At 37.9% G+C, this 21,254-nt stretch overlaps 1 protein-coding gene across 22 annotated transcripts in view; it reads right to left on the bottom strand.

Annotated features, from left to right (window-relative positions):
- Positions 1-21,254, bottom strand: part of CFAP20DC (CFAP20 domain containing) — a 230,910-nt gene that overhangs the window by 202,239 nt on the left and 7,417 nt on the right. For 19 of the 22 annotated variants that reach the window (XR_008297101.1, XM_053219152.1, XM_027039111.2 and 16 more), the window contains one exon: positions 15,331-15,403. Coding sequence is in view for 13 of the 22 variants with exons in the window: in XM_053219152.1 (XP_053075127.1) it covers positions 15,331-15,403 (73 nt within the window). In the remaining 9 variants the exon portion in view is untranslated. Of the gene's footprint in view, positions 1-5,421; positions 5,597-15,330; positions 15,404-21,254 lie in introns of all 22 variants that reach the window. The other 3 variants (XM_053219154.1, XM_053219157.1, XM_053219156.1) reach the window with 1 other exon arrangement.

Below are 21,254 nucleotides of genomic sequence, written 5' to 3'. Positions count from 1 at the left end.
TGTTGTCATCACTTTTACTAGAAATACAAAGACTGCCATTAGGCAGGGGGAGATATCCAAACAAAACACAGAAAATTTTAGGAAGAGAAAAATGTGGCAAAGTATGCTAGTCAGAGAGCCAACAACTGTCTACCACACTTGTTTCTTATATGTGTAACTGGAAAATAACTTAAAAATTCACTTCGTTTTGTAACCATTATAAATAATAACTGATTCAGGCAAGAATCATCATGCTAAACTAGTAAAGGAAACCTTGATGAGGACCAAGATATTTACACACTATCATGGTATATCCCCATAAATGACTTAATAATTTAAAGAGAAAAGTAGTAACTTAACCACGAGGAAACCTGGAAGACATCACTTTAACCAAGGGATCAAAGTTACCACCACCTAAAATGGAATGAACCAACATCATATGCCTCTTGGTAAAATTCACTGAGAAGGATACAACACCTCTTTCATAGTATTTCTAAAGTCAAAAATGTAGAACTTGAATCTAATAAGGAAAACATCAGAAAAACATGATGAAAGGGCATTCTACAAAATAAGTGGCCTGAAATTTTCAGAAAAGTCATTGATGTGAAAGACACAGAAGAGCTGAGGAACCATTCCAAATTGATGGAGACTGAAGACAAAGAAAACTAAACGAAATGTTAATCCTAGACTAAAAACATAATTGCTACAAAGGACAGTAGGTCTATACCATGAGTAGTAATACTGCATCAATGCTGAATACCCTGATTTTGAAAATTATACTGTGGTTGTGTAAGTGAATGTCTTTGTTATTAGTAGGTACACACTCAAGTATTTAGTAAAGGAGTAGAAGGTCTGCAATTCACTCCCAGATAGTTTAGGGAAAATGCGTATGTACACACACACACACACACACACACACACGTGCGTATACACAGTGAAAGTAAAAGCAAATGTGGTAAAATGTTAATTGGTGAATTTGGATAAAAGTAGTTCTTTGTACTATGTTTGCAATTAATTATTTCAAAATAAAAGTTTAAAATATTTAAAAATTATTTTAAAGGTTTTTTTTTAATGTTTATTTATTTTTGAAGGAAAGAGAGGAGAGACAGACTGTGAGCGGGGGAGGGGTAGAGAGAGAGGGAGACAAGAGAATCCAAAATGGGCTATCAGCGCAGAGCCCGACGTGGGCCTCGAACTCACAAACCACGAGATCATGACCTGAGCCGAAGTCAGTCGCTCAACTGAATGAACCACCCAGGCGCCCCAAAATATTTAAAAATTATTTTCGACTGCATGTCCCTACAATTTTTCTCAAAGCATGAGGTACTATTGCTTTGCACTGTGTATCACTTAAATTTCATAAGGTCAGAAGAGCTGACAGTAAATCATAATTTTCTTGTAACTTATTTATTAGAAACTCAGCTGGTAAAGGATGGTATGTCTTGGCCAAAACCTGTTGTTTCCTTTTCTTCTGGGCACAGAGCCAGATCCTACTTCCCAGCTTCCAATACTGTTATGGGTGGTATAGGAGTTCTGGCTAGAGGAATGTGACCTCAAATATCTCCCCATGTGATTCTCTAAACTCTCTCTTCTGTACCTGCTATCCAGATACAGAAGATCCAGTAGAGGACTCCAAGGTCCTAGATGAAAGATGGAAGGAGTGTAGGTCCCTCAATGATTGTGTGTGATCAGAGCCCCTACCTGGCCTGAACTGACTTACAGCAAGAACAGAAAACAAACTAATGTGTTACATTACTGAGATTAGTGGGTTATCTGGTATAGCAGTTAGCCTACCTGACTAATAAAGTCACTTGAGTTATAAAATAGATTAATAGAAAGGCAATGCTCCAGGAAAATGCACTGAGGATATCATGTGCTTGCTTTCAGAATATACTTTAGAAGAGCAGTTCTCAAAGTGTGTTTAAGGGACTCTTGGTTCTCAAAGAGCAGTTTGGGGATCCCAGTCTCCAAGACCCTTTCAGGGGCTCTGTGATATCAAAACTATTTTTGGAACAATACTAAGACATTCTTTGTCCTTTTCATTCTCTTATGAGTACACAATGGAGTTTGCCAGAGGTGAAATGACATATTATCCCATAAGAGACTGAATACAGAATCAGGTATGAGAATACACCTGTCTTCTAGTTAGCCAGACATTAAAGAGATTTACCGAAGTGTAAAACAATGCCACTCTGTGTTCCTTTTCTTGTTTGCTTTAGAAAATACAGATATTCTATGTTGGTTATTCAGAGTTACTTATGCTAACATGTAATAGGGTTATTATTTCTAAATAATATATATCTTTCAAATTTACTTTTAATTTCTAATACAGTAAATACAGACAAATATAACCCACATAAATGAAAACTCTTTGGAGTCTTCAATAATTTTTAAGTGTGTAAAGGGGTCCTGTGACCAAAAATTAAAAAAAAAACACTTTCACAACAAATAGGAGTACATACAAAAGTCACAACATTTTAAATAAAATAAATCCATATTGTTAAAATATAAAGGATGGTATAGTGATGGTCTCCCGTTGACCTTTATTAACTGAAAAGCATAGTGTCTAGGACACAGTAGGTGCTAAATAGATAATTGTTAAATTAGTACATTGTACAATGGTGAGGATATCCATATTTAAGAGTGTTATGATAATTGGATGGGACAATACATATATGTGTTTGTGTATATTATCAGTGTTCACAACTACTTACTATCACTCTTTTATGTAAGATGTTTATATATCCCCAACCCACTGACTTTAAGCTTGGCTGTATGACTTCAGTCGGCCAATGGATATAAATATAAGTAACATGTCCCACACATATCCGAGAAGCTTTAAATTCATTTGTGTGGTTTTGCTCAGACTCTTGCTCTTCTGCCCTTGCCTCATGAAGAGCATGTCCCACACAGGGGCTGTTTGTTCAGTGCAGGTTCTAGAATGAGAAGACACAGCCTAGATATGTAGTTGACCTAGAGCTAAAGCATAGCTACAGCTCACCTGCAGCTCTCAGGTCATGTGAGACAGAAATATATATAAAAAACCTGTTGTAAGGCACCTTAGCAAACTTGGCAAATACAGTATGAAATGACCCTAACATACTGTAGATGTTCAACAAACCTAACCAATTTACTCAGTGCTATTAATCAGCTAAAGAAGCACTAAAAAATGGTGCTTAGTCCTTGAGTGAGTGCACAAAGCAGAGCCTACCCTGATTAACTAAGACATTTTATACAGGATTCCACATACATGAAGTACATGACATAGGACAGGACATCAAAGTAGATCATCAAAGTAGATCTCACTCTAAGTGGCAACTGGGTTGCTCAGTCAGTTAAGCGCCTGACTCTTGGTTTTGGCTCAGGTCATGATCTCACAGTTCATGAGTTTGAGCCTTGTGTGGGGTCTGCGCTCACATCATGGAGCCTGCTTGGGATTTCTCTCTCCTTCTCTCTCTGCCCCTCCCCAGCTTGCTCTCTCTGTCTCAAAAAATAAACATATTTTTTAAAAAAAGTAGATCTCACTCCAATAAAAAATTCTGGCTACTATGTACCCCTAAATACCACCCACTAGAGGGGCTCAGGAATATCTGTAGAGCTCATGGGCAGCTAACTGAGAAAGAAGGAGGTTCTGAGGTAACTGAAAAATGTTTAGACTCAGAAGAGAGTACAAGTGGGTCTATCAGCCCATCTGCCTGCCCTGCCCATACCCTCTTCTCAGGATATCTGTTTTCTGAAGCTGCAACAAAGACGGCTGGCTTAAGGCCAATGATTGGCCAATAACTGATCCTGATTATTCTTTCAGATCTATGCATTGTAAGATACACCTACTGAACCTGGTCAGACAGTGATGGGTATTGGAGTTGTAGGGTCACAGAGGGACTTACTGGTAGCCATATTTGCCCACATTCACAATGACAAACACAGGAAGGTGGTCTGTGAGATGAAACAGAACAGAGAAGACTCACAGGATAAGAAATGAGAGAGTAGCTGAGAGAGAAAGAGAGAGGGAAAGAGAGAGAAATTAATGACAACCATCACCTCCTAAGAGGCCTGTATAAAGTTGTACATTTGGGTTCTTATAAGCTCTCCATGTTCTAATACTTATCCTTCTACCAGACATAATTTAAATTGATTAATGTCCTTAACAACCAAACAATCCTTAAAAGTAGGTTTTTTTTTTTTTTTTTTTTTTTTGAATTTTGCTAATCCTGACCCAAACACAGAATTAATTATTTCTGGTGGTTTTTAGAGGACAGGGATTGGGGAGGAACAGAAATCCAGACTACGGTAACAGAATTAACTTTCCACAACTGGTAGTCCAAAGTACTTGTGCAAGTAACTTCACTCTCAAAGTGTCAAAAACCATGATTATAAAATCATACTACATCTTTCCCTTTTTCCAACTCAAGCACTAAAAAAAGCAGCAAAGATGTCAAGCAAAGATGCTAGAGAGTCAGGAGTTCTGGATTTAGTGTTGGCTTTGCCTCTAAGAAACTTTGTGTCTTGAAAAATGTCACATCGCTTTTCTGAGTCTCAGGGTTTTTTCTGTAAAACATAGGGGTTAGATATGATTTATAGATCCCCTACAATAATAGAGAACTTCTAAAATGTTTTAAAAGTTTATGCTAACACATCAGTTTCTAAAATATAGTAAATGTGTACATTTTATTACAAATCACTATGTTTATGGTATAGCAGTAATCACATATGTTTTAAATAATTTATTTTCCAAGTTATAAATCAATGGCACTTAACCTCAGAACAAAGCGGATGGTCATACCTATGTACAGCAAACAGAACAGCTGTACCTATTTACTGCTAACAAATGTAACCAACCTCCAACTATCCTGAGGATTTCATATCACTGTCATTGTTTCAATTATAATAGCTTTTAAAATATGAAAAAGATATAAAATGTAAGATCACTAATGTGTTCTAATATAAAAGTGCTGACTGCTTGGTTTTAATTAAAGTTCTCTTGGAGTTCTGTTATGGGCTTACAATCAGAATTTTTATCAAAAAGCCAAATGTGATGCTCCTTAGCTTTAATCCAGCCTTGAGAACATTTACTTACATATACTCCTACCCACATAACCATTTTGAGAAAACTCAAGGGTACTTATTTCTTCTTACGTAAGTTCTCCTGACTCTCTTCATTCTTCAAAATAGTTACTATCCTGCCAGCAGAGGTGTAGCTAGAAGAAATGTACTTTATACTTGGCAGGGCAAATAAAAGGTTAAATTAAGGCTCAGTTAGTAGTTTTCCAGGCATTAAGGACTGAGAAGAGGAAAGCTGGACACTTTCTTAATCCCATTCACCTCCTTCTCACTCTAATTCTTATTTCTTTTTCTATCTTTTTCTAATCTAAGAACCACTTTGACAGTATATTAACACATTTCAGCATAATACAATATAAACTAGAATTACTGAGGACTCACCATGCACAGAGAATTCTTCTAAGTGCTGTGAGTGACCACAGTGATGAATAAGTTGTCCTTATCCTCAAAGTAATCATATACACAAGTATGGGAACACTGAGAATGGAGAGACTGACTGCAACCAGAGAACTCGGAGAGGATTCATGGAGAATACATATTTGAGTTTTGCCTTCACCTAGGGTTTCAAAGGTGAAGAGACAGGATTAGGTTGGATGGAAACTTAAGCCAAAGGCATAAGAGCATGTTTGGTGTTCAGCAACCAGGGTGTCTACGGCAAGGGGAAGGGAGTGGAGTGAGTCATGGAGGGAGAGGGGCATCAGGTCAGATCCAAAAAGACCATGGGTGCCCAGTGACCACCAACTCTGTAGGGCCTTTGGATGAAGAAGCTTGGGCTATGCCAAATTTGATGGTCATGGATCTAGGCTGCCTATGACCAAAGGTTAAAACTTAAAGTTCAAATGTTGATCATTAAAAAAGTAAAAGCAAATGTTAGGAGTTCCCAGCAACAGAGGACTTTAATGTAGTTGCAATTTGCAATGTCAGCTTACTTTAACTATGCAGTACTACTCAATTTTAAAGAGAAGGTCGAACCACGTATCAGTGGATTTCAATCTTTTGAGGGAGAAATGGCATCCTCCGTTCGTATAAAACATATAAACATTATCAACCCAAAATGTATGTAAGATTGGAAAAAAGAGAGAATAGGACTTAGAAATTCAAAGTTCAGGGCTCCTGGCTGGCTCAGTTGGAGGAAGCATACAACTCTTGATCTCGGGTTCATGAGCTCGAGCCCCAGATGGGGGGTAGAGAATAAATACATAAAACTTAAAGAAAAAAAAGAAAGAGGGGTACCTAGGTGGTTCAGTTGGTTAAGCATCTGACTCTTGATCTTGGCTCAGGTCATGATCTCACAGTTCGTGAGTTGAGCCCCACATCAGGCTCTGTGCTGACAGCACGGAGCCTGCCTGGAATTCCATCTCTCCCTCTCTCTACCTCTCCCCCCAACCCCATGCATGCGTTCTGTATCTCTCAAAATAAATAAACTTAAAAAAAAAAAAGAAAGAAATTCGAAGTTCAAAGATAGCTCCATTGGGATCCAAATACACTAGCCCCCGAAAATCTCATGGTCTAGTTAGGGTATGGAGTTGGTTGCAGAGATACATAAATAATAAGACCATTATGTGATAAATGCTATAATAGATTTATGTATAAATGCTATTGTAAGATACATTCATGATTTATTATACATATTTCATTCCATCAAAGTTATTTCTGTGAATCCAAATAAAGATGCTAAAGTATTTGTGCATCCAGGTAAGAAATTCTACAATTTATGGGGGGAAAATTACAAAAATCAGGAATTCTAGAGATACCAGCCCTCCCCATTGAAGGTTTCTCCTTGTATTTATTACTGGACGGCTTAATCAAAGCCAAAGGACTTCATAAAGTTTCATGACATATTTTAATTGCTAACAAGGAATTTTGCTTCCACATTAAGAAGTTCTAGAATGCTCCATTAATAAAAATTCCTTAATTATTATAAGTTTTATAATAGGGACCATATAAGTCCCATAACATACATATTATATTGTATTTTGTAGATGTTTAAGATGATTTTATTTTGAATAACTGAAATTACTAAGTGCCAGACTAAAAATAAAATGCAGTGATAGGAAAGGAGAAACAAACTAGATGAATTATTTCTCCTGACAATAAAAAGTAAGCTATGTATCAATGACATTGAAGAAATCGATCTTTCCAACTCTGCCATATCAAAGAAGGAAGAGCATCTGGAAGATATGTGATTTGCTATGAGTAGTCTTTAATCATCCCTGCTAGTGAAGGAGAACACAGGCACTGGTAAATAGCAAAGGCCTAAATTTTATACCTTAAGTGCTGGAAATTTATATGCTTTGTTTTTCCCAGGGCCTGTTTCTTCACAGACGAACCTTCTTCTCTATCTGTGATTCCACGCTTGGCCCGGTCACCTGTAAGTCCCTTCAAACCAACACTCTGAAGCCGGGAGTTCCTACAGTTGTCTTCTAAGTAAATTGCTAACACCCATACTCAATGGATGGGAGTCACGTCTTTTCATGTTTATGCTGATCGGTTTCTTCCAGATAGAGAACTGGCATGAGTCACTAGTCAAGCAGACTTCGATCAAAGAAAAGCTACTTTTCCATTTCTCTTCAGGGATGAGTACCATGAAGATTTCACAGGGAAAACAGACATGCCCAACTTGTCTCAAAATGTTTTAGAAGGACAATCTAAAAATTAAATATCCCTGCACTCTTATTTAGAGACATAAAAAATTGTAAATTATGCAGTTACCGTTTGACATTATCCAACTCAATCCTCATAATTACTCAATAAATAGGTATAAATATCATCCCCATTGTACAGATGAGGCTGTGACACACAGAGGACTCAGCAACTTGCCCAGGGTCTTCAAGCTAACACACGGCAAAGCCAGTGACTCCCAAACCTGCAAGACAACTCATGACAGGACTCTGACTTATGCCCTGATGGTGTTTGGGGCAATAATTTATCTGCACAGTGCTTCAACAAATGCATGGCCTCTTATTATGATTTTGCAGAGTAAGGACACTTCCAAATATTTCCATACATGCAATTTTTCCTTTGCTAGTATTGTGTTTTAGCTTTCAGCACATATCTAGGTTAGCTAAAGAGTACTGCCAAGATAATTTAGAGAAGTAAAATGAACTGAACTAAGAACCAGAAAGAAAAGACTTCTCAAAAGACATTTAAGAGATAAAGAATAGAGTATCTGATTTATACACCTACCACGTGTTACCTAAAACTTCTACACAAAACCTATTTTAAAGCATGCAAATTTAACATATTATGAAAGTCAGTATGCAAAACATCTTAAAGTGCTCTCTTTACGAATGCATGTAACAAAATATACTGATTATGCAAGCACATTTAATTGGACATAATTAAAATAATGAGATTTAAATACTGATGATTTTAAAAAGAAAAAAATAGAAGTCAGAATTAGCCATGAGATACATTCAAAATGTTAATCAAACTCGCAATGTCATGACCACTTTAGTACACCATATTTCTAGTTTAAAAAAGAGCAGCTCCTGGCCATTTTTGCCTGGTTCTAAACACACAGTTTAGACATGTATTCACTAAGTGATATAAAGGATTTTATTGGATAATACAATACTTGGTCCTTGGATAACATCATTTTTACAAATAACTTAAAAGCTACACAGCAACCACTATTTTCTTTAAAGGAAGGTGCCAAAATGACCAAAAACATAAAGTACATTTTCCATGAGAAGAGTTGTGCTTGGTTAAATGGACACAATCTCAAAAGCTCTCACCAATGTCATTCTGATGTAAAGACATGAAATTTAGCTGTTCTTTCGACTCTGGTGGCTTTAAAGTGTCTGAAGAAGACTAATAACGTGTGAAAAGAACAGGTCTGCAGCTGTGAAGCCATATTCCTTTTACTTGGTATACAGTTTCAAAGGAGTCTACTGTCTCCAATGCTCCTGAAGAAGAGGCATTAGGAGCAAAATTCAATAGAGTCGAAGGACCTGAAACTTCTATCAAACTTCTTTTCTGACCTCTTTGTCTGGCTCACTAGCAACAAAATAGGAAAGGTGATATAGGGGAAACTTTCATAAACTTACCTTAAGGCTAAAGCTTTGTTTTGTAGGATGGGTATGTTTCAGTTTTCCATTTTTACAGAAATGGAAAGCTTTAAGATCCACATGGACCTAAACCTCCTAAAATTTCTTAGAAAAAGCCCCAAAATCTCCGATTAACTCTGACAATTACAATAAAATTAAGAAGTTTACATTACCATACACTGAAGAGCAAACTGAGATGGAATTTAAGAGCCTGACCCAAAGGCATATAACTAGGGGATAGAGCAAAAAGATAAAAGAGGAATTCTGGAATGAGCATCACAAATCCTAGATCAAATTCTAGGTTAAAATCATTAAATTCTATTCAGATAGAGTTTCAAATTCAGAATATTGCAATGTGGAGATCACAACAAATCAGTTCAAATTTGAAAGGACTAGGGGCCCTTTCAGAAGTCTCTCTTTTTTAAGAATTTACCTTGTGAGATTCCACATGAAAGTAGTACTCCAAATAGCCAAAGGCTCAAAATGTGAACCCTTCTGGCAGTATTTCCCAGGACCTATACAGGCTAAGCATCCCAGCCTCCAAAGAGCACATGATACCCACCACCAGCTTCATAGTGTTTTCATCCCACATCCTGAAAAAGCCCTGGTTGAGATGAGTGAAAATGAGAAAAATAATGTCAGTTCACTAGAGGCATTAACAATATAAAATGTCTCTCAGAATTCATCGAGATAATGACAAAATCAGGAGAAAGGAATTAATGCATCTCAACACTATTCAGTATAATGAATGCAATTCCTGTCAAAAAATGTAATATTCCAAAATCATTTAGTGTGATTGGCAGCATCAAATATAGCAAAATGGATTTCTATTTCAAGATGCAGTTGGTTCTCTTCCAAGAGCTCAGGTTCATAGTGTTCCTCCAGCATACCAGATGTCTGCCCCCAGGTTCTGAAACACCTAACAACCCACACAGGGGAACCACTGGCTTCCCACTGCCATGTACGGAAGAGATCACAAAAGGAAAGAATTCTTAAAAATCTGCTGTTTATTAAATCATTTAACTTCAGGTCAAATAGTGAGCTAGAGATGCACTAAAATACTTTGGAAATGAAAACCGCAACTAATGCTAAGAAATATGCAAGTCAAAATGAAGAGTTTATTTTTAAAAAGGGAGGGAATTTTATTTTGTGGGTTGACACCAAGAGAGAAGAGAGAATTCCGTTATTTTATTGCTAAATACACTATGCGTTAGTACAGTAAACACTCCCTTTGCTCTATACCCAAAATGTAATATGCTTAGATAACTCTGGTCAGGTTATGCAGCTCTGAAGAAACAGAATCCTCTCAGAACGGCAGACTTTTCCTTCCCAAACTCTAATGCTAACACTGTATTACGGGAAGCCCCTAAAGAAGGTGTAGAAGTCTTACCCCTTTCGTCTCATATAGGATTCAAATAAAATATCCCTACTACATATGTACACATGTATAGTTAGATAGAAAAATAATGGTATTTTCAAGTATGGCAGCATGGCATAGTGGTTCAGGGCACATATTTAAACACATTCCACATTTAAACTCCAAGTGTGAATTCTAGCTCTAAGAGTTAGTAGGTCTATGACCTATGGCAAATTCATGAACCATCCTGGACTTACTTCACTTTCCTCAAAACAGAGGCAATAACAGAGGCTCGTTCTGAGGATTCTTTCAGCTAAAACAAAGTGTTTGGACAATGTCTGGTATATAGCAAGTACTTAATAAATGTAAGCCATTATTATTTTATGTTAATTTTCTCATTTAATTCTTATGACACACCAGTGTAGTAGGTATTATTACTCTCATCCCATGGGTGAGGAGAGTTAAGTAATTTGCCCAAAGTCACACAGAGATAAAACAGGACTGGATCTGTCCAGGTCCAAGCCTACGCTCTTACTTCTACCTAATTCACATGTTACCTACAGGTCTCGCTGTTATGTCATCATAACATTTATCAAGGTGCATTTCAATTGCTTTTAAACTGATCTCTCGCCCTCAGAATAAACTCTGTGAGGACAGAGACTGGGTCCTGTTCATTCATTTCAATCCATTTGTCCCCAGTGCCACTCATCCACCTTTCAGAGCTTTTGTGCCAGGCATTGTTAGGTCCTGGCATATCCTGATGAGTAGAACACACAGGGTCCCTGTCCTCATGGAACTCAAAATCTACCCCAAAAGACAGATAATCAAGTAAGTACAGAATTACAAACTGGTATAGTTATAAAGAAGGAAAAGAATGGGGTGCCAGAAAAGAGCAGAAAAGATGAAATTCATTTAGTGGGGTGAAATCCAAGAAGACCTTTCTGAAGAAGGGGCACATAAATTGAGATGAGAAGACTGACAAGGAGTCAGCAAGGCGAAGAAATGGGGATATGAACCACTTGTGTGTAGAAGCCTAAGAAAAGACTTCATCTGGCAAAGCCAGTATGGCTGGAAATGAGCCAGTTTGGTGGACAAATGTGAGCGCAGGGCAGACAGGGACGAGATGAGAAGGGAAAGGTGAGAGACCAGAGCACACAGGACTATCAAGAACTTGAGAGTTGATTCTCAGTACAATGGGAATTCCGGGTGGTTTTTAGAAAGTACACTCTATTTTTTTTTTTTCAATATATGAAATTTATTGTCAAATTGGTTTCCATACAACACCCAGTGCTCATCCCAAAAGTAGAAAGCACACTCTAGCTGCAATGTGGAGATTAAAATGAAAAAAGACAGGAGAAGAATCTGGTATATCCACTGGAATGCTCAACAGCAGATGAGGGGTGGCGTGATGGCAGTTTGGGACTAGGAGGGTAGAAGCGAGAGTTGGAAAGTGTACAGGTTTGATGTATACTGCCCCCCCTCCAAACCCCACCACTCCATGCAAAACACACTGCATGACAGGAATAGGAATTCAGTGACGTGTGGACTGACTGAATGAGTGGTTCCTCAAGCAGAGCCGCTGCTGGTTCTAAGGCATCCACTATCCCACAGATGCGTGACCTCCCCCTGAGCAGTACAATCATCTAGTGGACGTGAGAGACATGGGAAGATGCGGAAGAAATGATGATTGCATTCATAATCCAGCTGGCAAGACTCCACTTACAAAAACCTCTTGATGTGTAAACGTGTCTTTGTGAAACAAAATGCCTCTCCCATTCTGACAACGGAAAATTTCAGAAGCCAGATATCTTTCTGCTATATGGCTTTCCAAGCTTGTTAGAGAAATGTATTATTTAAAATAGCCTGGAGCTATGCTGCTAGAAACACGGTAAAACACGAAGGGCGCTGAAAAAAGTCCTTTCATTTAAGAAAAAAAAATGCTATAGTTACAAAGACAATCTCAACTCGTTATTCTACCTTCTTTCTTGTAAAAATATGGTCTCTGTCATTACTTCCTAAAATGGCAAAATATTTTGATTACCTATTAGCAACAAATTCAAATGCAGAGTTAATACATTTCCTTATAATCTGATAAATTCACAAGGTCAGGACACAGAATGTCTTCCCCATATTATTTGATAATTTTGACCTTTGTCCATAAGACATTTATTTTGCTAAAACTATAACTAAAGCCATTTGAAGGGTGCCTGGGTGACTCAGTCAGTTACGTGTTGGCTCAGGACATGATCTCACAGTTCATGAGTTCAAGCCCCACATCAGGCTCTCTGCTATCAGTGCAGAGCCTGCTTCAGATCCTCTACCTGCCTCTCTCTGTGTCCCTCTTCCATGCGCGCGCATGCATGCATGCTTTTCTCTCAAAAATAAACTTAAGAAAAACAAACAAAAAAAAACTAAAGCCATTTGAAAAATCCAAATACTTGTTTGTCCATGTGGGTATGAGAACAAAACAATCTACGACTACAGTCAAATGAACTCAAAGTCTAATAATTAATTCCACCAAATGTTTCCCTATCCTTACATAAGCCAAGAGCATTCATTAATAATAGGGTAACAGATGCGCCAGGGTGGCTCAGTCAGTTGGGTGTCTGACTTCGGCTCACGTAATTCATGGTTCGTGAGTTTGAGCCCCGTGTCGGGTCCTGTGCTGACAGCTCAGAGCCTGGAACCTACTTCAGTATCTGCCCCACCCCACCTGTGCTCTCTCTGGATCTCAAAAATAAACATTAAAAAATTTTGGAAAAAAAAATAACAGGGTAACAAAGCGATAGGCTATTCACAGCAGCTGCTCTCTTGCTGTGACTTAAGTTAAACCTAACATACTTGTCAATCTCTCAATAATTGAAGCTTTAGTTATTATCAACTTAGTTAAAACAGTGTATTGCCTAGGCCTAAAACAGAATATTGCCTAGGCTAGGGTGATAAGCTCAAGTATTTGAGGACACAAATAAAGCTTAATTTTGCATAGAAAAAGAATGCTCATCAGCAGAAGATTCTGCTCCAAGGTCAAGCCAAGAGTCTTACACAGCTTTGATCAGAAGACCAACCACCAGTGCCTCCACTGCTGCTTCCTAAGAATCTAAAAGCACCGGTGGTAGAGATCAGAAGAAAAAAAGGCACTGCACTGGATTTCTATATAAGAAACTTAATAAGCTTAAAAATAAAATATAGTTTGCCTCCTTCCATTTGGTAGGAAACCACTTTCCCTTACACTGGAAATAAAGCTTTATATGGTACTCTGTACCTTTAGAATGCCTTTAGAGAGTCTTGAAAATGCTTTTTCTGCAGAACCAGGGAAAGATACATAAGAGCATCAAATAAGTTTTTGGTCCTGTTACTGTAAGAACTATTTTAAAGAATTATGGTAATCATGGCAGAGGACAATAGAAAATCTTAGATATTTACTGAGGTTTAAAGTTGAATAAAACGAAGGCAAAAAATTGTTCCATCTGTCCTTTGTCTTTCAAGAAAACAAGACTGTATATTATTACCTAAAATTCATATTTTTCCAACATATGCACAAATCACTAATAATGTACTTCGCATAAACAAAGAGAAAAGAATAACCTGAAATTTATGTTATTCTCATTTTATTAAGAAAGCTCTTCTTTCCTCTGCGCTTGCACCAATATAACTAGTACAAAATTACCTTCATTAGTAGGAAAAGTTATTTATTCCAGCAGGGAAAATAAAAGACTAAACTTAGGTACTGGACAGCTATTAATTACAAAGAGAAATGAGAAAATACCATACTTTAAGTCTAAAGTTTTAACAAATGTGCAAATTTGTTAGTGAAATTGTAAGGAATATTCCATGCTATATGAGTACATAAATCAATGCATTATTTCCAATCTCACAATCATCTCAGACCACAGACAGCTCAAGTGAATTAAAGTTGTATATTCTCATTTTTCCTAAAACAATCTGTTCATAGCAAGGCTATTTAAAACAAATATATTCCAGAGCACAGGCAGCTCAGTTGGTTAAACACCTGACTCTTGATTTTGAATCAGGTCATGATCTCACGGTTCCTGAGATCAAGCCCCATGTTGGGCACTGCACCGACAGCATGGAACCTGCTTGGGACTCTCCCTCCCCAACCCCTCTCTACCCCTCCCCAGCTCTCTATCTCTCTCTCTTTCTCTCAAAAATAAACAAAACATTTTTTAAAAATAATAAAATAAAATATATTCCAAGCCATTCATATATCAACACTGAGGGCCAATATTTCTAGACTAAATAACTACTTTTTTTTTAAGTTTATGTATTTATTTTGAGAGAGAGACAGAGAGCGCATGTGTGCACATGCAGGAGGGGCAGAGAGAGAAGGGGAGAGAGAGAGAGAATCCCAAGCAGGGTCCGAACTATCAGTGCAGAGCCCAACGTGGGGCTCAAACTCACAAACCATGAGATCATAACCTAAGCCAAAATCAAGAGTCAAGATCAAGATGCTCAACTGCTTGAGCCACATTAAGTAAATAACTTTAAAATGAGGTATTTCAATCCATTGTAATCCAAACATAGTTTTCAATAGCATAGAGTACAAAGTTATCCCTCATTTGAACCAAAAGTTCAAACTTATAAATTATTTTTTTCTTCATGTTATAGGTTGTTTATTGTCAAATCCATAGTCCTTTGATATTTTCTTAAACAGATGAAATTTGCTTTTTTCCCCTTGGGAAATGACAGACTATAGAGATAGCTGAGAAATACGATTAAATTAGTTTAATTACTTCATGTCGGCTTGGTAAGTCACTGCTCTTTAATGCAAAAACTGCCACTTGTAATTAATGACTGTCCATACTGGTCCAATTGATCAAATGTCTAATACACATAAAACATTGAAAGAAGTTCTGTATATCTTACAGCAATTCAGTGGAGAAGTCTTGTCCCAAGGGTATGTAAATCTGAAGTACAAGAAACCTCTGGATCAGTCCAACTAGAATGAGAGAGGAAAAATATACATTAATATGTCCCAACCATTTATATGTGCATATAAACACACACAACCACACACATTCAACAATCTGAAGCTTTTAACGTTTCAGTAATACAGACCTGTAATAACACTACCCAGGAGTTACAGCCTCATTATAAAAGCAAAAAAGTTGATGAAAATCAAACGAAACTCTAACAACAAATGTTGCCTTTTAAAGTCCCATCTGTAGGGTGAAATTTTTATGAAAAATTAAAAAATAGTAATTTTTTATTTACTATTTTTATTAAGTTGCAAGAGAATGTACACAGAGGACTGCATTCAACAGAAACATATAAAATTAAACTACAGATTCCCATCAAGGCAGCCATAAAAGCGTGTGGCAATTATTTTTATCCACTGACAGTTTTAACTGTACTAAACAACTTAATAAAAAACAATAGATCAAGAAAAACAATTCTAATTATGACAAGTACAACTGAAGGTTTGATGAGCCATATCTAGTTCATATGGTTTTAAATGTGTCTACAGTGAGATGGATGGAGGAATGTAGTTTCATTTATAATACCTTTTGTTAATTTAACATACTTTTAATTAATTCAAAGCTCACAAACTGCAAACTGCTTTTATTCTCCATCACCAGCTTCATCTGAATTAAAAATATATGAAGAAAAGCCAACCCCTACGGCACTTTTGACAGCTGAAGTGTACAACTGTTTGAAAAACCAATTGATTTTATATTACCTCTTCAGACCTACTCACTTAATTCCTTTTCTCTTAGGTTTTGAACCTTTGCTTGATCTCTCAATTACAATGCTCCTAATGGATGTTTTAGAATCACTTCCTCCTAAAACATCCCTTTTAGGAACTTTTTTCCTCATGTGGGACTTCGTTAGGAAATGGAAATGTTTTCACTTATCTGTGAACCTGTCCTACAAATCTAATAGTATAGGGCAATGCTTGAAGAGGCAACTGGTCTAAGATGCACATTATTTTCTATTTATTCTGACTTAGGAGGCTTAACAAATTTAAGTATTTTAAAGTAACAATACATGCTTGGATAGTCTATATATACCTTCTTGTTTAGAAATTCCTTCAGTGAACTGTTTTGCAACATTCCTGAACAACTTAGAGTTTCTACATTTTGCCTGAAATTTAGTTTCTAAAAAACAAACATATTAGGTCAAGTCTGCTTACTACTTTTTAAATCAGACATTCAAGGATAACTTTTACTTATAATGTCAAGCTTATAAACTGCTCCAGAGAGCCATCCATAGACTAGCAATACAATGGCATTAGGGAGTAACAGGCTCTGACCTTTGAAAATTCTCTAGGAACAGGATTTTACTAAATTTATGGAAAAAGTCAGCGAGGCAACCTGAGTTCTGGACTACAAAACCAATGTGAGACACCAAAAACGAGGCCAACTTGAATAAACCATCATTAATTAATCTCTCTCTTGCATCTTCCACTGATTTTTCTATTGCACAACGGCCTCTGTATGTAGAGCTGAGAGAGCACCTGGATAAATGAAATCAGTCTTCACAAAGGTCCCTAGGTTGTGTCCCACATCTCACTGAATCAGCACTGTTCTCTTCAAACACAAGGAGCTCCACATATAGGGCATTTTCCTATGAACATTTTTAGATCTGAAAGACACTTGCTCTTAAAAAAAGAAAGCTTTGTAATTCTACTTTCTCACATATAGAAGCCCTAGTTTCCAAAAGGCTTCACTTCTAAGATTAAAAGAAGTATGACAACACCATATGGTGATGATCTGACAAAGTAAAAAGTACTTTAATAACATTTGACATACACTGATCCTGTGTGTCAGAAATGCTAAATAAACTCCCTAGTAATTTTTTTTTCCAGTGGCCTAGTAAATTTAAACTGACTCTTCATGTCTACCTTATATTGAAAATCACTCTAACTAATGCTGAATGTGAACTACTAGTAGTCCAAAAATGCCCGAGTATATAAAAATTCATAAAAATCTAGTTTTTTACTGAAATACACAGGTTTCTGCAGTTTTCTAATCTGTTTTCTGCTGAAATTAATTACCTCTATTTTTAAGGGCTCAGGTCCTTTTTTCCTTTGAATATTTTCAAATGCATTTAACTGGTAAAACACCATTCATTTTTTAAATTTTTTTTAATGTTTATTTATTTTTGACGGAGAAAGAGAGAGCGCGCGCGCGCGCATGAGCGGGGGAGGGGCAGAGAGAGAAGGAGACACAGAATCAGAAGCAGGCTCCAGGCCCCGAGCCATCAGCATACAGCCCGATGCAGGGCTTGAACTCACAGACTGCGAGATCACGACCTGAGCCGAAGTTGGATGCTCAACCAACTGAGCCACCCAGGTGCCCCAGTACACCATTCATTTTTTAAGCAGTGGGTTTTATAGCTGTTCCCTCACAGCCAGTAACAGTTAGATGCCGAACACATACCTCACGAGTGTTTGTTTTACCGTCCAAGAGTTTGGGACTAGAACACCGCAAGGTAATCCTTTCCATATGTCCTGCTAAGTCACAGCTGAAGCTATTTCCTGGTTCCCAGCGTAGTCCCAGCACAAACAGCCTGCTAAAGTCCACTCTTCTACTTCAACCCAGAAGATGGTAAATGGCTATGCCTCTGTTACTGGGCATTCCATATTCCTCGGGCAAATCAGAAAACCTTTCTGGGCTCTTTCACTTTCGTGTGTAAAACTGGGTTAATAAATTAGATCTGTACCTCACAGGATTATCTGTATGGATTAAATTAGATCTATCATTCAATAAAGATATATTAAGCATCTACTACATGCCAGACTCGATGTGGACATTTTTGTAGTGACTAAGACAGCCACGGTCTCTGCTCTCTTGGAACTTCTATTCTAGTTCCAGGAAGAAGATCAGGGTGCAATGAAAGCATATAATCCTGGGTCGTTGGAGCAAAGAGGATGATGAGTGAAGGTTCTCTGGCAGAAATAACATTGGAATTCAGCTGAAAAGAATAAGCAGGGGTTGAGTGGGCAAGGCAGATGAAGGAACACATATTACAGGGAGAGGGAATACTCCATCATGTGATGAAAGAAACCATGGTATAATGGATGGATTGAAAGACCTAAACGGCTGGTAGGAGAGTCAGAAAGGGAAAAGCAGCAGAAGGTAATTCTGGCAAATAGCTAGGATCTCAATCTTTCAGGACCATGAAGGCCATTCAAAGGATACAGGTCATCCCAAAATCAATGGGAAGCCACTCATCCATTCATTAATTTATCCCACACAGATTTATTGAATGTCTACTATGTGTTGGGCACTATTGTAGGTGAACAAAACACACTGAATTTCTGTGCTGGGGGTGTTTGCTTTTTGGCAATGGTGAGAAAAACAATTGGTAAAAAAAAACAACCTTAAGAAACAAACAGCATGTTAAATGGTGAAAGTACTATGGGAAAAAGTAGAGAAAGGTAAAAGGGATCAACAGTGTGTGGAAGGGATATAAATTACAGGGCAGATGGGTCTCTCACTGAGATGACTTTTTTTTTTAATGTTTTTTTTTGAGAGAGAGAGCGCACGCGCGCACACATGCGCGTGCACATGAATGGGGGAGGGGCACACAGAGAGAGGGAGACACAGAATCTGAAGCAGGCTCCAGGCTCTGAGCTGTCAGCACAGAGCCCAATGTGGGGCTCGAACTCAAATGGTGAGATCATGACCTGAGCCCAAGTTGGACGCTTAACTGACTGAGCCCCCCCAGGAGCTTGGAGAAGATGACGTTTTAATAAAGGCCTAAAGAAGGGGAAAGGGTGAGCCATGCAGCTATTTGGCAAAAGAAAGCTCTAGGCAGAGGATTACCAGCTTATGCATAGGTGCTAAGGTGACAGGGCAGCAGGCTATGTTTGAAAACAGCAGGGAGACCTGTATGGTTGCAGCAGAGTTAACAACAGAAAGAGTAATTGGAGGTAAGGTCAGAGAGCTAAGAGGGCACCAAATACTGCAAGGTCCTACAATCTTTGGTTTTTAACCAAGAGAGATGGGGCATTTTCAGGAGAGGAGAGTCTTATAGTTCAAAGTACTGCTCTAGCTGTGAAATTGACAACAAACTGTAGGGAGGAAAGTAAAAAAATACAGGGAGACCAATGAGAAGACAGCTGCATGAGACATTCCAAGCATGAAGTAACGGTAGCATTGGCGGGGACAAGAAGTAGTAGACTCTAAAACTAAGTTAAAGATAGAACCAACAAGATCTTCCTGATGGAAGGAATGAAGAAAAGAAAAATTGGACTGACATAAGTTTTTTTGAGCCACTGAAAAGACAAGTTGCTAACAACTGAGATGTGGCTGTCTACAGCAGTACGAGTAATTTCTAGGGTTAAGCAGTCCAAGTAGAAATGTCATACTAGCAACTGAAACTCCAAGTCTGGAGTTTGAGAGGGAAGTCTGATTTGGAAATAAACGTAAGCTGGAGTAAGACAGAGATGGCATTTAAAACCATGAGACTAGCACCGATAACCAAGGGAGGAAATGCAGAAAGAGGGTAAAGGGTCAGGTCCACAGGCACTGCAACATTAAGCTGGGTTGAGGAGAAGAGGAAGAACCATGAAAGGAAACTAAAAAGGAAGACGAGTGAAGTAGAAAGGGAACTAGGAGGATGGGCATCCTGGAAGATGAGTGAAGAAAAGGGTGTCAACTTTATCAAATGCTGTTGATATGTTAAGCAAGATGAGGGCTGAGAATGAGCCACTGGATTCAGGAATAGAGAGATCACTAGTGACCTTGACAAGAGCATTCTCAGTAGAGTGGTGAGGTCAAGGCCACTGAAGGGTTTTAAACAGAGCAAGTCATAATGACATTTATTTTAGAAAGAATACCAAAATGTGAGTTGGGGGGAGGCCTGGGGGAAACCTCATAAAGATGACCTCATCCTCCAGAGCAGCTGAAACTCAGATAAACACAAGGCTTCAGGGATGCTGATCCCAAAAGACACACCATTGGATCCAGATGCCACTGGCAAAGAAAACAGTAATTTCAAACAAAAGCCTTAAACAGAAAGTCCTGGGGCAGACCATCCAAATGATAAGTCCTGGGACAGACCATCCACATGTCCGCATGTGACAGAGCTGCTTCTCATAGGGGCAGCTCCATAGCGTGATCCAGGATGAAGAGTAGCATGGAATTATTTATTTAGTTAATCATTTACTTAAGTCTGGTTAGGAAGGTGAACTGGCTATAATCAGAAATTATGACCCAAATTGTTACAGTTTCTTAATGTGGACTATTTAACAAACTTAACAAGCACCAACTATATATGATATGCTAAGTCAGGCGTATGAAGAGATGATGCAAGATTCGTGCACTGGAGAAGTGTATAATCTGATCATTAATATCACATTTTCCTTTATCTGATAAGACGTTAAGTAAAAAACAAGCAAAACTCTGGCATTCAGAGATGCTCAAATATAATTCAGAAATATCATTACTTAAAATGAAAAGTTAGGGGCGTCTGGGTGGCTCGGTCAGTTAAGAGTCCGACTCTTGATTTCGGCTCAGGTTATGATCTTATGGTCATGAGATTGAGTCCCACTTTGGGCTCTGCATTGGGCGTGGAGCTTAAGACTCTCTCTCTCCCTCTTCCTCTGCCCCTCCTCTGCTACCACTCTCTCACATGTGCTTTCTCTCAAAAAAATGAAAATAATGAAAAGTTAAACATACTTACTTTCGTCATTAAACTTTTTTCCTAAGTACCTAATATAGTAGGAAATACATATGTGGTACCTAATGTCAAGTTTGCATAAATAAAGTGGATGTTTACTCTTAAAATAGGAGTGTATAATGGTAACTGAATTAAATTTAGAAATGTTAATTGAAAGCTAA

This window comes from Acinonyx jubatus, chromosome A2 (assembly GCF_027475565.1).
Source record: "Acinonyx jubatus isolate Ajub_Pintada_27869175 chromosome A2, VMU_Ajub_asm_v1.0, whole genome shotgun sequence".
Classification (NCBI taxonomy): Eukaryota; Metazoa; Chordata; class Mammalia; order Carnivora; family Felidae; genus Acinonyx; species Acinonyx jubatus.
The sequence above is the reverse complement of the archived record's forward strand: the minus strand, read 5'-3'. Positions and strand labels throughout refer to the sequence as shown.